We start from the raw sequence: 14,442 nt of genomic DNA, 5'->3' as shown, positions 1-14,442 counted from the left end.
ATTGCCAAAGCTGAACTTAAATATTTACAATAAATTTCTTAATGCTATTTTTTTAATCTCCAAGCAATAAAAGAGGAATAATTTGACTTAATTTCTTCCCTAAACTTCATTGTGGTCACCAGGATACAAAATTCACTTCTTTAAGTAAGACACATCAGAAGCATGGTCTCACGCTCTAGAATGGTTCCAATTTCAGGAAATTTAACTGTTACCAGAGATAATTTGAAAAATAGCGGATTTTGATTTAATGCATATGCCTTTACCAAGACATTATAAAAGTAAAATCACACACTAAAAAATTTTTCTAACAGTCAACGTTCTGATGTGTAGTTTCTGAGATTTGATCTCTGCAATTACATGTTCAGAGCTCCCTTGGAGCAGCCTCGGAACCCAGCATACATAATGCCACTTTATGAAAATATGAACAAGCTTTCAAAACCAAATGCATCCATAAATAAGGAAACTGGACATAATATTGAACTGTGTTATACAAATGTGTAAAACTCCCTTCTCTTTATTGTATAAACTTAAAATTTTAAACATGATTCCGGTCATTGTGTTAAGTGCACAAGTTATATAAAAAGAATCAAAATTTGTTAGACAAAGTTACTCTATGTAAACATATAGTTTAATGAAATCAAATTTAGAATGCTTCAAGGAAAAAGCTAAATGATATCTAATCTCTCAAATTTCACAGAGAATAATACAAATTTGATCATATATCAAAGACTAGAGAACGTCCTTTTAATTAAAAGGCACTTTAAGAAATTATTAAAATAGCTCCAGGCAGGTGATACTAAACTAATGATGATAAAAGCATTATGCATTTAATGTATGGATATAATTATTAGTTTTTAGAAAAATTAATTTGGAATAATAAGATTCTACAAAAATGTTATGGGGTAAAATGCATGGGTTTGGATCAACTTTTAAAAAATTATCTATGAAAGGCAACTGGTAAAATTGACACCAATATCGATTATAATGCACTCATCTTTATTAACCCCAAAATACATTTAACTGGAATCTGTTTGTTTTTTTTGTCATGTGGTTCAGTGTACCTGTTATCTGTTGTAGTGGGTTGAATGGTAACACCCCAAAAGATATTCACCCAGAAATTGAATGTAACTTTATTTGGAAAAAAGGCTCTTTGCAGATATAACCAAGGTAAAACATCTTGAGATATATTCATATTGGACTTGGAAAAGGCCTAAATCCAATGAATAGTGTTCTTAGAAGAGTAGGAGAAAGGACACCCAGGGAAGAAGGCCATGCGAAGACAGAGGCAGAGACTGGAGGGATGTGTCTACAGACCAAGAAATGCCAAGAATTGCCAGCAGCCACCAGAAACTGAGAGAGAGATGTGGAAAAAAGTACTCTGTCAGAGCCTCCAGAAGAAACTAACCCTGTTGACACCTTGACTTTGGACTTCTCACCCCAGAATTGTGAGAGTTAAGTTTGTGTTCATTTAAGTTTTTCAGCGTATAGTAATTTGTTATGGCAGTCCAAGGAAACATTTAATACACCTTCCAATCACATTTTAAATCAATGTTCATTCAATGTTCCAAAAGCTATTATCATCTATTTTCTATCAAACTCCCCTGAATTACCCCATTAATATTTGGTCACTTGGGATTTTATTTATTAAAAGTACTATAAACATCACCTACTTACATGTTGTATCCATTAATGATAATCTAGTTGTATATCTAACACTAGAGGCCCAGTGAATGACATGTGTGCACTTGGGAGAGAGGGAGAGGTCCCTCAGCCTGGCCTGCACCCTTTAGCAGTCTGGAAGCCCTCAGGAGATGTTCAACTGACCGCTTAGGCCCACACCCCACGCCCTCTATCAAACATCCTTATTGCTGCTGCGGAGGTGGGAGAGGCTCTTGCCACTGCCTTTGCACTCGCCAGCCATCAGCCTGGCTTGTGGCTGAGCAGCGCGCCCTCTGTGGGAGCACACTGACCACCAGGGGGCAGCTTCTGCATTGAGCACCTGCTCTCTGGTGGTCAGTGCACATCATAGTGACCGGTCATTCCACTGTTCAGTCGATTTGCATATTAGCCTTTTATTATATAGGATAGTTTTTGCCTACTCAATCATAAGATCCTTGAGGGCAGGAACTGTGAATCTTAAATGTTTTTGCTGTCATGCATGTCACCTATTGGAGTACTTTATCCAGAGCATGATTAAGTAACTTCCTGTGTGATGAAATAAAGAATGACTAAAAACTTTTCCTTTAATTAAATAATCCAAATGGAATGTTTTAGGAGACTAGGGCTGTGGTTGGCAAACTCCTTAGTCAACAGAGCCAAGTATCAACAGTACAACGATTGAAATTTCTTTTGAGAGCCAAATTTTTTAAACTTAAACTATATAGGTAGGTACATTGTTATTAACTTAATTAGGGTACTCCTAAACTGGCCTTTGCTAAAAATGCCCTCAATCTGATTGAGGTATGTTCGCTGAGGTCGACCCCTTCCAACTCTCCCATCCACACTCGTTTTGTATACTTGTTTCGTCTACCTCCTTTCGTTCATCCTCTCTATATGCCCAAACCATCTCAACATACCTTTCTCAATCCTAGACACTACATCTTCTTTCACTCCACAACGTCTCCCGTCGCCCGACCGACCGACCGACCGACCGACACCACCCACTTCTTCTAACGCCACTTCTTCAAAATAGGCTCGCCCAGGCCGAAAACCAACTTCTGCGCATGGGCCACAAAGTTTCAATCGCACTGTACGTGCGCACCCGCACATGGTATTTTGTGGAAGAGCCACACTCAAGGGGCCAAAGAGCCGCATGTGGCTCGCGAGCCGCGGTTTGCCAACCACTGGACTAGGGGAATCATTTAAATATCTACATATTCTTCTGCTCTTACAATTGAAGTCTGTCTTATCCTTACTCCCTTGTGTTTCAAAAGAACATTTATTGTCAACGGACTTAAAATCTACACCAGGAATCTAACTCAAGATATAGCAAAAATCGCAGAAGTTAGAAGGGATACCGTAAAACGAAGCCCCACATAAACCTCTTTTATAGGAGACGTGGTTATAAATAAAATTCATTAAATTATGTGTTTATTATGTTTACAGTTACTTCAGATATAGCTATTTAGCAATTTTCACATTTACCTGAAAAAAAAAAAGATATTTTAAAAATGTAAGTATGCAACATACCTGAGTTCGTAAAATTTCACTTTTTGACAACTGCATATCACCAGTCAATTCTTTCACAACGAGGCCCAGTGGTTGTAGACGTTTGCTGAAGTAATTTGTCATTTCAGCTGCCAAGGCCTTCATTGGAGCAACATACACAATCTGTACCAAAGAAACACTAGCTTGACGAATGAGCAACAACTACAATGTTATTTGTTTTACAGTGGTCAATACAAGTCATAATTTATTACAAAATATGATTCTAGCCACTTCTAGTGAAAACCCTTAATAGTGATATATGAAAAGTACCTACCTTTGTTGGATAAGTATACAGCTATTTAAAGGACAATAGAATTTGTTTATACAGCCTTATCACTTGGAAAATTCTTTCTGCTTCAAAGTTAAATGTATTTTCATAGATTTTTCACAGGATTAATGGGATTTTCATAACACAAGCAGAGATTGCCGTAATAGCAATAAAGTAATTCAAGCAGCATTCTGTATGTGATTTCATGTACAATAATCCTAAAAGACTTACGGATTTTATATAACATGTACAACGACCAAATAATTTTTAATTTTACAATTTAAAAAGCTGTTATCTGGCTTGTTGATTTCCTACCTTAAATTCATTCTTTTTGATAACACCTTGTTGAAAATGTTGTCGAATTTCATGCAAAACTGTAAGCATTGCAATGTTGGTCTTTCCAGCTCCAGTTGGGGCACAAATCAGCATGTTCTCATTGGTGTTGTAGGCAGTCTCAAAGACAATTGACTGAATTCTATTGAGTCTTCTCATTCCTTTAAAAGCCAGCTGACCAATCTAAAAAAGACATGACCCATTATAAATAATAATGTGACGGACCCATACAAAACAGTAAATACAAACATTTACTTCCCTTGATTAAAAACAATAACACACAAATGACTAATTTGTTCAGTCTCTCAATGTGTCCTATATTTAAATGAAAGTATGTTCAATTGAGAGCAATTCATAACTATTATACAATTCTAATAATGCATTTGGGAATTGCAACTCACTAAATTTGAAAACAGTATGATAATGGATCTATACTTGTATCTCTGTACACAATCCTAAGTATAAAACAATGATAAGTTAATAAGGTGAGGAAACAAAACTAAACATAGGTATCTTTTGAATATATATGGTATTCTAGTTTATTTATATTGAAGATGAGTAATGAATGTGCAAACCAGAAAATTCCTGGTGATATAAATCAACGAAAATTTCTATTTCAATATCTTATGGATTGTTTTAAAAAACTTTGAAAAGGCAGCTATAATCATAAGGAATAACAGCTACAGATTACATTTATTCATAGCTTACACTACAGCACAATTGTAAGCACTTTATATAGTCCTTATTTCATCATGAGAACAATTCTATGGTATAGGTACTATTGTTATGTTGTTTTAATAGAGAAAAAAATTAAGACAGCATGTGCCCTAAACAGGACCCTTCAAAATGTAAACCCTTGTTATCCTTCACCACTGCTATTCTATGTACAATGCTCTGACATCCTTTGTGATTTTGCACTATCTATAATGTCTTTCCTAACACTGAGGCATCATTATCACTCAAGTTTAAGTTCAACTGTAATCTCTGGCCGACTCTAAGTCCTTAAGCAATTATTACATTTACTTATTTATATTTGCCATATTTAAAATGATTTAAGAAACTTCCATTTCTCTCAGCAGCTAGACATTCATACAACCCTGTTTTTATATTGTTATTATGACCCTTAACCACAAATATTGAAATGATTTGTTTATATGTATATATGGCCCACTGGATTGAAACTAAAGATTCAGTTTTATTACTCTTTATATTTCCCTAGTACCTAACCAATTGCTGGGAACATAATAAGCCTGTAAATAAATTTTTATTGACTAATAAATAAATTGAATGAATGAAGGGGAAAGTCTTAAAAAGATATGCACTGCATACTTATCATCCTCTAAAAAAAGAGTAAACTAGAACTAACCAAAATACGTATATAGCAGTTCAAAACAAAACTATATTCAACCATAAATAAAAAACTTATTCTTATATGCTTAAAGATAACAGTTCAAGCAAGAAGTAGACTAACACCTTAGAAGAATAGCCTGACAAACAAACCTATTTTATATGGAAGTTTACAACACTGTATTTTTTTTTCTTTTTGTTTTGTTCAGAGAGAGTAGAAGGGAGGGAGAGAGAGAGAAACAGCAAATAAGAAAGACACGTTGATTGGTTGCCTCCAGCACAACACCAACAGTGGCAAGGTATCAAGGCCACTATCCAGGTATGTGCCCTTAAGTGGATTAGAACCCTCCACCCTTCAGCCCAAGGCTGATGCTCAAACTCTTGAGTAAAACTGGATTAGAGCTATTGGCTGTATTATGTATTTTATAGAATTATAAGTAAGTATTTTGGATATTCTCTTAATAAACATTTAAACAGTCTCTATGGTTTTCTATTGAGATAAACTGCATGGAAATTTTTGTGCATAGAAACTTCCATTCCTGCTCTTTTTCTTTTGAAACACATAAGAATTATTTCATTAGTGGGTTTTTTTTATGTATTTTTATTGATTTCAGAGAAGAAAGGAGAGGGAGTGAGCGACAGAAACATGAGTGATGAGAGAGAATCATTGATTAGTCCCCCACTGGGGATTGAGCCTGAAACCCAGGCATGTGCCCTGACTGGAAATCCAACCATGACCTCCTGGATCCAGGGTCAATGCTCAGCCACTGAGCGACACCGGCCAGGTCCATTCTGATCTCATGGAATGTAGCTATAGTGGGTGATAAAATCATTCAAATGTTGACAGCAACTGCAAATACCACCCATCCACAAGTGCATTACTTTTTAAAAACAGTAACGGTATTGAACCGTGTCAATCTACAATACTGTATTAAAGTAGACTCGTAACTATTATTATACGAAGGATATACCCATTTAAGCATTCATTTTCTTTTTTTTTTTTTTAAACCACCATCTTTTTAAAAAATATATATATTTTATTGATTTTTTACAGAGAGGAAGGGAGAGAGATAGAGAGTTAGAAACATCGATGAGAGAGAAACATCAATCAGCTGCCTCCTGTACACCCTCTACTGGGGATGTGCCCGCAACCCAGGTACATGCCCTTGGCCGGAATCGAACCTGGGACCTCTCAGTCCGCAGGCCGACGCTCTATCCACTGAGCCAAACCGGTTTCGGCAAGCATTCATTTTCTTAACAAAAGTTAGAGTGTCTAAAATGTATTAGTTGTGATTTTTTTTTTAAAGTGTGTTAAAATTTATATTACATCATTTTAATTTTCTATGGTAAAGATAAACTATGTGGTGAGGTTATCCAAGGGAAAAGTCGCTAAGAAGAATGCCATTTTGGGTAGAAGAAAAATATATTAGAAAAACACATAGAAGTAGTTAAATGTTAGTAGTTGTGTGATACAGATGGGAAAGTTGGCCATAACCAAACTATGAAGTCCAAACTACATAGAGAATCCTCTAGAAACCTCTGAAGTTTTTCCTGAAAGACAATATAAAGAAATTAGCAAATGAAACCGAGGCCTTGAGCAGTTAAATAATAGTCCACCCAAGTCCACACTGCTAACTGTGGAACAGATGGGACCTGAACTGTTTGTCTTATTTCCAAATACAAACCACCAACAGATTTACTGTTTTAAATAATATATTATACAATAATTTATTTTTCTAGTCAATTAGTGTCTACATTCATTTCCCAAAAACTGTGACAAAAGAATACTTAAAATATACTTGCACATATACACTCTGTTAAAGAAACAGCAAGTTACAAAACAAAATAAAAAACCCTCCAAAAATTTATAAATTATTTCAAACAGCTCATGGTCTACCCTCTTTTTCAAAGAGTTTCTTTTTGTTTCTCCTTTTGAATTTATGAAAATTAATGAAATAACTGTCATCATTAAACTTGTTGGTAAAAAAGTAAAAGGAATGTGTAAAAACAGCAATTGGAACAATATTTTAAAATTATCACTAGAAGATTAATATATTTCTAATTGTGTCTGAGAGCTAGCTACTAGCACATGAGAAATTAAGTTAAAGTTCATTATGTATAAGGGATTTCTTCTATTTGAGCAATATTCAAATTATATTTACAAATACCTTAAAACAAAAGAGAGTGTGGTTATATCAAAACTATTTTACTCCAATTTAGAAGTATGTAATAATAATATTCACTGCTTTATTCATAATGTCTAATTAAATGGTACTAACAATCATTGCTTCCAAACATTTGTTATTCCGCTAATAAAAGAAATATGTATTGATTTTATGCATTAATGAATGCATAACGTTAAATTGCAACTATTTTTCTAAGCATTTTAGGATTTGCTTTTATTCAGAAAACTGAGTGTCTCATGGTTCATTTATCATAAAGGTTTCATGTTTGGCCCAGATAGTCATTCTAAACATATACAATTTTCACTTTTAATTGGTCTTAACTAAGCATTTTAAAAATATGCCATAATCAGCAGATCAAAAGTATTTTAAATGTTAAAGCTTCCTCCTAAATCCACTTGTCTACATATATTTTGGATTCATCTGACTACTACTAGTAGTGGATCACCACTGTCCAACAGAAATATAAGGCATGACAAATAAGGTAATTCCATAGAAAATATGTATCTAATATCCTTTATCAAAGACTGGCTACATAGGCTGCTCTTAAGTGTACACTGTATTTTTCAAAATAATCTGATGCTATTTACCTGGAAGATCAACAATGTACCCTAAACATACTTTGTTAATTGTTTATAATAATCAAATATAGGTACTTATGCATCCAGTAAATTAAAAAGCATTAACAAGGTATCTAAGATGAAGCCAGAACAATGCCATACCTTCCAATCTAGTATATGTATCAGATGCTTAAGTTTAACATATTCTCACAGTAAACATTATAATTTCAGCATATATTTAGAAAAAATAATATAGATACCCAAGATATACACTGCACAACTTTAATAGTTTGTTTCCTCTGGATTCATGTGGTTTAGGTACAAAGTTTGAGAGATGATTACAACTCAGAGGATATGATCAGCACACTCAGTCCAAGCTCTATATACTAGAATCTCATATCTCTAATATACTTCACAAACCATGCTCCAAACCATAAATCATTTATCAGCCATGGGATTAAAAAAAAAATACAACAATTTACATGAATACCTTCCTTAACATCTTGGAGTATTCACTAGGTAATTAGTGGAAAAAGAGAGGTAGGAGGATACACACTATATTTCTGAGGTACAACCAACGATTTGATGATGAGCTAAATGAGAGAGTGGAAAGAAGTGAGATATATCAAAGATGACCTTTTTTCCCTTGAGTAGATGGGTGGCAGTTCTATTTATGATGTAAGAAAAGCTAAAAGGACAGACTGAGATAGGAAATAAACATTCTATTTGACAGGCCCATTACATGTCCAAGGAGATATTTCAAACATGCAATTGCATCTCACTTTGGGAGGTCAAGGATTTTTAAAAATTGCATTTCAGAGAGGTACAATGACTTTCCCAAGTTTACATAGTCATAGCACTCTTTAACTAAAAATAAACACTCTACTAAGAATAATGGAAGACCAAACATCAGACACCTTATTGGTAGGAAACTCTTAATTACTGGAACTATATACTAAAAAAATAAAGTAGTCCCACTAATAAAAGAAATCAGAATGTTTAAAAAAACTTTAAATATTCCTAGTGTGGATCACCACTGTCCAACAGAAATATAATGCATGCCAAATAAGTACATTTAAAATTTTGAAAAGCAACATTATAAAACATTTTTAAAAAGTGAAATTAATGTATATAAAATATTGTTTTAATATGCATCAATAAATAATGAAACTTTTGCATTATTTATTCATATTAAGTCTGAGAAATTAGTATATTTTTACACTTAGAGCACTTCTCAACCCAGACTAAACATATTTCAAATGTTCAACAGCTACATGTGGCTAGTAATTACCGTGTTAAACAGTGCAGCTCTAGACAGCATCCAGATTACTGACATGATGTTTTAAACTTCATCACTACACTGTCAGAACATAGCAGGCTACATTGCAGGAAAGGCTCTTAGGGCAATATCCAAAATCCTTAACTTGGTCAGAAAAGCCCTGCCATAATCTGAGTCATGGAATGCAGAAGAACTACATTATAAACTTTCAATATTGGAATGTTTGGGAGAAGAAAAAGAACATTAGTTTTCATCTAACCTCTTATTCTCTATGAATTTATCCTTAGGAAGCAAAGAAACCAGAAAACAAGTAACCATTTATTGACTCTGTTAAAAAATGGAATTAAAGTTATTTTCCAACATTGATTAAATCACTACTACTTATTTCTGCATTCCAAACTCAAAGTCTAAAATAAAACAGTTAAGTCTAAGCATCTACCACATACAACAATGGTTCCAACAGAAGTTTCATTTCTCAGCTTTTTTTTTAAAAGATTGACAAATACTTCCCCTGATCATATAAAATCATTTATATTCTCTAAAGTGCTAAATGATAAATATAAGGAGTTATTTTTTCCTCTACAGTGGTTCTCAACCTTCTGGCCCTTTAAATACAGTTCCTCGTGTTCTGACCCAACCATAAAATTATTTTCGTTGCTACTTCATAACTGTAATGTTGCTACTGTTATGAATGGTAATGTAAATATCTGATATGCAGGATGGTCTTAGGCGACCCCTGTGAAAGAGTCATTCGACCGCCAAAGGGGTCGTGACCCACAGGTTGAGAACCGCTGCGCTAGACTATGAAACTACATAGAGTTAGGACTTAAGTTTTTCATCTTTGTCTCCCTAATACCTAGTGTAGTACCTGGCACAAAGCAAATATTCAGTGATGTTTTTTCTGTATTTGCTTTAGCTGAGTCCTAATGGTATTAAATCATAATACCATTTTTGAGCTATATCACTGAAGAATTTTTATAAATAATACATAAGACACTTTGTGTTAAACACAATGACTATCTCCAGGACAGGAGATTGGTATAAGTTTTTCTGCTCACATTATTTAAGCTTGACAATTGTTTTCCATCAGATATTATAAATACTAGCCAAATTACCTTTTTTCTACACTCATTCACTGCAGCCTCCAGTGAAACTAGTGACCTTGAATTACATCAGCTCCTGTTACATTTGTTCTGGGAATACCCCAAAAATGTGTTGTTTTAAAATGTAATTTTTACAATTTTAAAATCCTCCCGACACTAAGACAGCATTAGAAAAAATCAGTTAAAATCATGCTTATTTCTTTTTATTAGGTGTATAAGAATTATAGGGAACTCTTGGGACTTTCCAGTGCAAGTAGGGATCCCCTTTTACCACACACAACAGGACTCTAGGTCAGTGCTATTCACATAGAAGGTTATGTTCAACTTAGTGGACTGTGCCAGCATTTTTAAAGAAAACAATGTGAAAGAAAAAGAAAGTAGTACAATGTATCACATATGATAAGGTAAATACTGATTCATGAAAATTTTATTTGTGTTTGTGTTATACTGAATCACAATGGAAAATAATTTTTTAACGTGAGCTGTAATAAAAAATTTGGAAACCCATTGTTAAGATACTCACTTTCCAGTGAATACAAATGCATTCTTTCAAAATATGACCTATTTCATTTTAAGAATAAAAACCTTTCTTTCACAAATGCTTACAAACTTGGGCTTAGTAATTTCACTTTTTTAGAATACACCCAAAACATACTTGCACATCTGCAAAACTATGTATGCAAAAGATTACTCATCAGAAAATTATTTGTGGCAGCAAAAACTAGAAACAATCCAAATGCCGTCAATACACTACCACTTGAATAAATTAGGTCACAGCCACACAATAGATTGCATGCAGCCATAGAACAGAATAGGAGTGTTTTCTATTTACTAAGATGAAAAGAATCTCCTTATGTAAAAAAAAAAGCAAGATGTAGAACAATATTATAGCATCCTAGTTTTTTTCTTTAAAGTTGGTGGGGTAGGAAATAGGGAATAAGAATCTGTATTTATATTTGCTTGTAGACATTCATACATAAAGTTCATATGATCTAAATACAATGATTATTAATGGAAAACAGGTGGGGAACAGATATAAATAAGAAAAATTTTACTACATAAAAATTTCTAGTTTTTGAAATGTGACGATCTCTATGAAAAAAAGGAAAAGAAAAAACATACACAAAGAAATACAACTGATTCTTTTAAGAAATAATAAATTAAATAAGCATCTGAAAAAAAGAAAAAACCTACATGAGCTCTCAAGCATTACAAAAGTATTATAAGTTATTCCTAGAGTTTTACCATCCGAAGACAAAAAGGTAAATTGGATTACTCTTCTAGCAGCCCTTCGAATTAGTTTAAATACTAGAGAAGCGGTGCACAAAATTCATGCACTATGTGTGTGGGGGGGTGTCCCTCAGCCCAGCCTGCACCCTCTCCAATCTGGGACCCCTCGGGGGATGTCCCACAGGGACTGGGCCTAAACCGGCAGTCGGACATCCCTCTCACAATCCAGGACTGCTGGCTCCCAACTGCTCGCCTCCCTGCCTGCCTGATTGCATCTAACCACTTCTGCCTGCCAGCCTGATCACTCCCTAACTGCTCCCCTGCCAGCCTGATCAATGCCTAACTGCCCACCCCTGCCAGCCTGGTCGCCTCTAACTGCCCTCCCCTGCAGGCCTGATCACCCACAACTGCCCTTCCCTGCCGGCCACCTTGTGGCAGCCATCTTGTGACCACATGTGGGTGGCCATCTTGTGCGAGAGTGTGATGGTCAATTTGCATATTACCACTTTATTATATAGGCTTATTTTTTAATATTTATTTATTATCTTAAGTTTTACATATGTCTCCTTTTTCCCCAATTGACCCCTTATTATTCTTCTTTTAAAGATGAAGAAACTGGGGCATGGAGTGATTAAAGAACTCCTTCAGGGGTAGATGAATGGACAGTAAGCAAGGCAAGGACTGGAACTCAGATATGCAACACCAAAGTCCAAATTAAAAGTCCAAGTTAAAAACTTGTCAACTTTACTGATTTCATTACTCTAAATCTTTATACTTTATGCAAACTTTTTAATCAAGTAACTTAATTTCATCAAATATAAAAATACCAAGTCAATAAAAATACTGACCATTCTAAGAACCGCAAAATTGCAAAATAGAAAAATGATTTTTATTTATCTGAGTATTTAAGACTTTTTAAAAATTGACTATTTTTGTATCTTCATATCTTATATAATAAAAGCCTAATATGCAAATTGTCCCCTCAACCTGGAGTTCAACCGCTCGCTATGACGTGCGTTGACCACCAGGGGTCAAAGCGGAACATGGCGCATGTCAGCAACACAGCGCTGGCAGTGGGCAGCAGTGGAGTCTCTGCTGCCCGGATGGGCCCTGAGAGCGGGACCGTGGCGGGATGGTGAAGGAGGTGAGCAGGCAGCACAAGGCCAACGCAGTACGAGCAGGGCCCAATAGCCCCACCAACTGCCCCGCAGACAGCGACCAGCGGTGGTGGGTGGGGTGGGGCGCAGGACCACCACCTGGCTTCCAGGCACTGAGGGAGCTGGGCGGGGGACCAATGACTCAGGCTGAGGGGGTCAGGCGGGGGTTGGGAGCCCACATGCTGCCCAGAGTTCAGCTGGGACCTGCCCTTCCATGCCAGACACTGGAGCTTCAATAGCCGGCCAGGCCTAGGGACCGTACCCATGCATGAATTTCATGCACCGATCCTCTAGTATATTATATATATCACATATAAATGATTAACATTAATAAACTTACATATCATTTAACCTAAAAATTTCATTTCAAAAAATGTATCCAAATTAAACTAACTGAAATAAGAAAGCCAGATAAATAATCAAGCACAAAGATATTGCTATATTAGCATTTATAATAAAAAGAAGTTGAATATCTATTCATCTGGGCTGATTAAATAATTCATGATACATGCTTCATGAATTACAGTAGTTAAATAGAAGAAGATATACATATGTTATTAGGTAAATGTATCTGAAAATAAAAAAGGTATGCCACAGCCCTGACCGGTTTGGCTCAGTGGATAGAGCATCGGCCTGCGGACTGAAGGGTCCCAGGTTCGATTCCAGTCAAGGGCATGTACCTTGGTTGCGGGCACATCCCCAGTAGGGAGTGTGCAGGAGGCAGCTGATCGATGTTCCTCTCTCATTGATGTTTCTAACTCTCTATCCCTCACCCTTCCCCTCTTTAAAAAATCAATAAAATATATATTTTTTTAAAAAGGTATGCCACAGAATAGTAAAATAACGAATTAAATATAGTTTAATACAAAAAGATATGAAAAGATACATATGTCAAACTGTTCCACTGGAACTTGGATTATAAAGAAACTTTCACTTTCTATTACATTTTAGATACTATATTTTTATAGTGAATGATTTTATAATCAGCTCTATAAAATACTTTTCTGTTTAGATACAAAATATTTATCTTAGGAATAAACAAAAGGAGATCTACAATTCAATATTGTCTTAATGTTTTAAAAACAATGATTTATTGCTTTATAGATATAAATATCTAATATTTTAATGTAAACTCCAAATACCTGATTCATCTTGTTTTTCATTATGGCATAAAAAGAGTCCTACATCTTTACCAAACACCAAATTTCCAATATGTACTCTCACTTGAAAAAGCACTTAGAAATTACTACATTCTGTTAATTAAGAGACAAGAAGTGCATGGCCACTGTTGATTTCTCTTTACTAAAGATTCGTGTGCTTTAATGTTTCATGACAATAATTCATTTTGAATCAGACAATCTGGGTGGAGGAAATTATGTTTTAGCAACAAAAGACCTCAGGAGAGTAATCTACTATTAAATCTTTGAAAGAAGTGAGATTGTAAGATTTTGTGAAAATAAGATGAGTTAGTTATTTTGTAAAATGAAATCGAGCCATATTTTATTACATACAAAAAAGCAATAAGAAATTGCAATGCATAATTCATAAATCTTTCATATTATTTAATGGAATGCATTTAGACCATTTAAAAGTGTAACCAAAAATACTTAACATGCCCACAAATGTCAATTCTTAAAAATTCTCTCATACTGAAAACATTCCAGCCAAGAAGCATAATGACAACAAAACCCCAACTAAATAAATAGATGGCCCTTCTATACTCCCTCCCTGATGACAAAATGATAAATAAAAAGCTATTACTGCCTGTTCTTGAA

General features: G+C 34.8%; 1 protein-coding gene across 3 annotated transcripts in view; it reads right to left on the bottom strand.

Annotated features, from left to right (window-relative positions):
• The window catches only part of ASCC3 (activating signal cointegrator 1 complex subunit 3), a 259,219-nt gene that overhangs the window by 185,278 nt on the left and 59,499 nt on the right, over window positions 1-14,442 (bottom strand). For all 3 annotated transcript variants that reach the window (XM_059700849.1, XM_059700848.1, XM_059700847.1), the window contains 2 exons: window positions 3,791-3,991; window positions 3,190-3,330 (listed from right to left, as the gene is read on the bottom strand). In XM_059700849.1, coding sequence (XP_059556832.1) covers window positions 3,190-3,330; window positions 3,791-3,991 — 342 coding nt within the window. The remainder of the gene's footprint in view (window positions 1-3,189; window positions 3,331-3,790; window positions 3,992-14,442) is intronic.

This window comes from Myotis daubentonii, chromosome 6 (genome assembly GCF_963259705.1).
Source record: "Myotis daubentonii chromosome 6, mMyoDau2.1, whole genome shotgun sequence".
Lineage (NCBI taxonomy): Eukaryota > Metazoa > Chordata > Mammalia > Chiroptera > Vespertilionidae > Myotis > Myotis daubentonii.
This window is presented reverse-complemented; position numbering and strand designations above follow the sequence as displayed.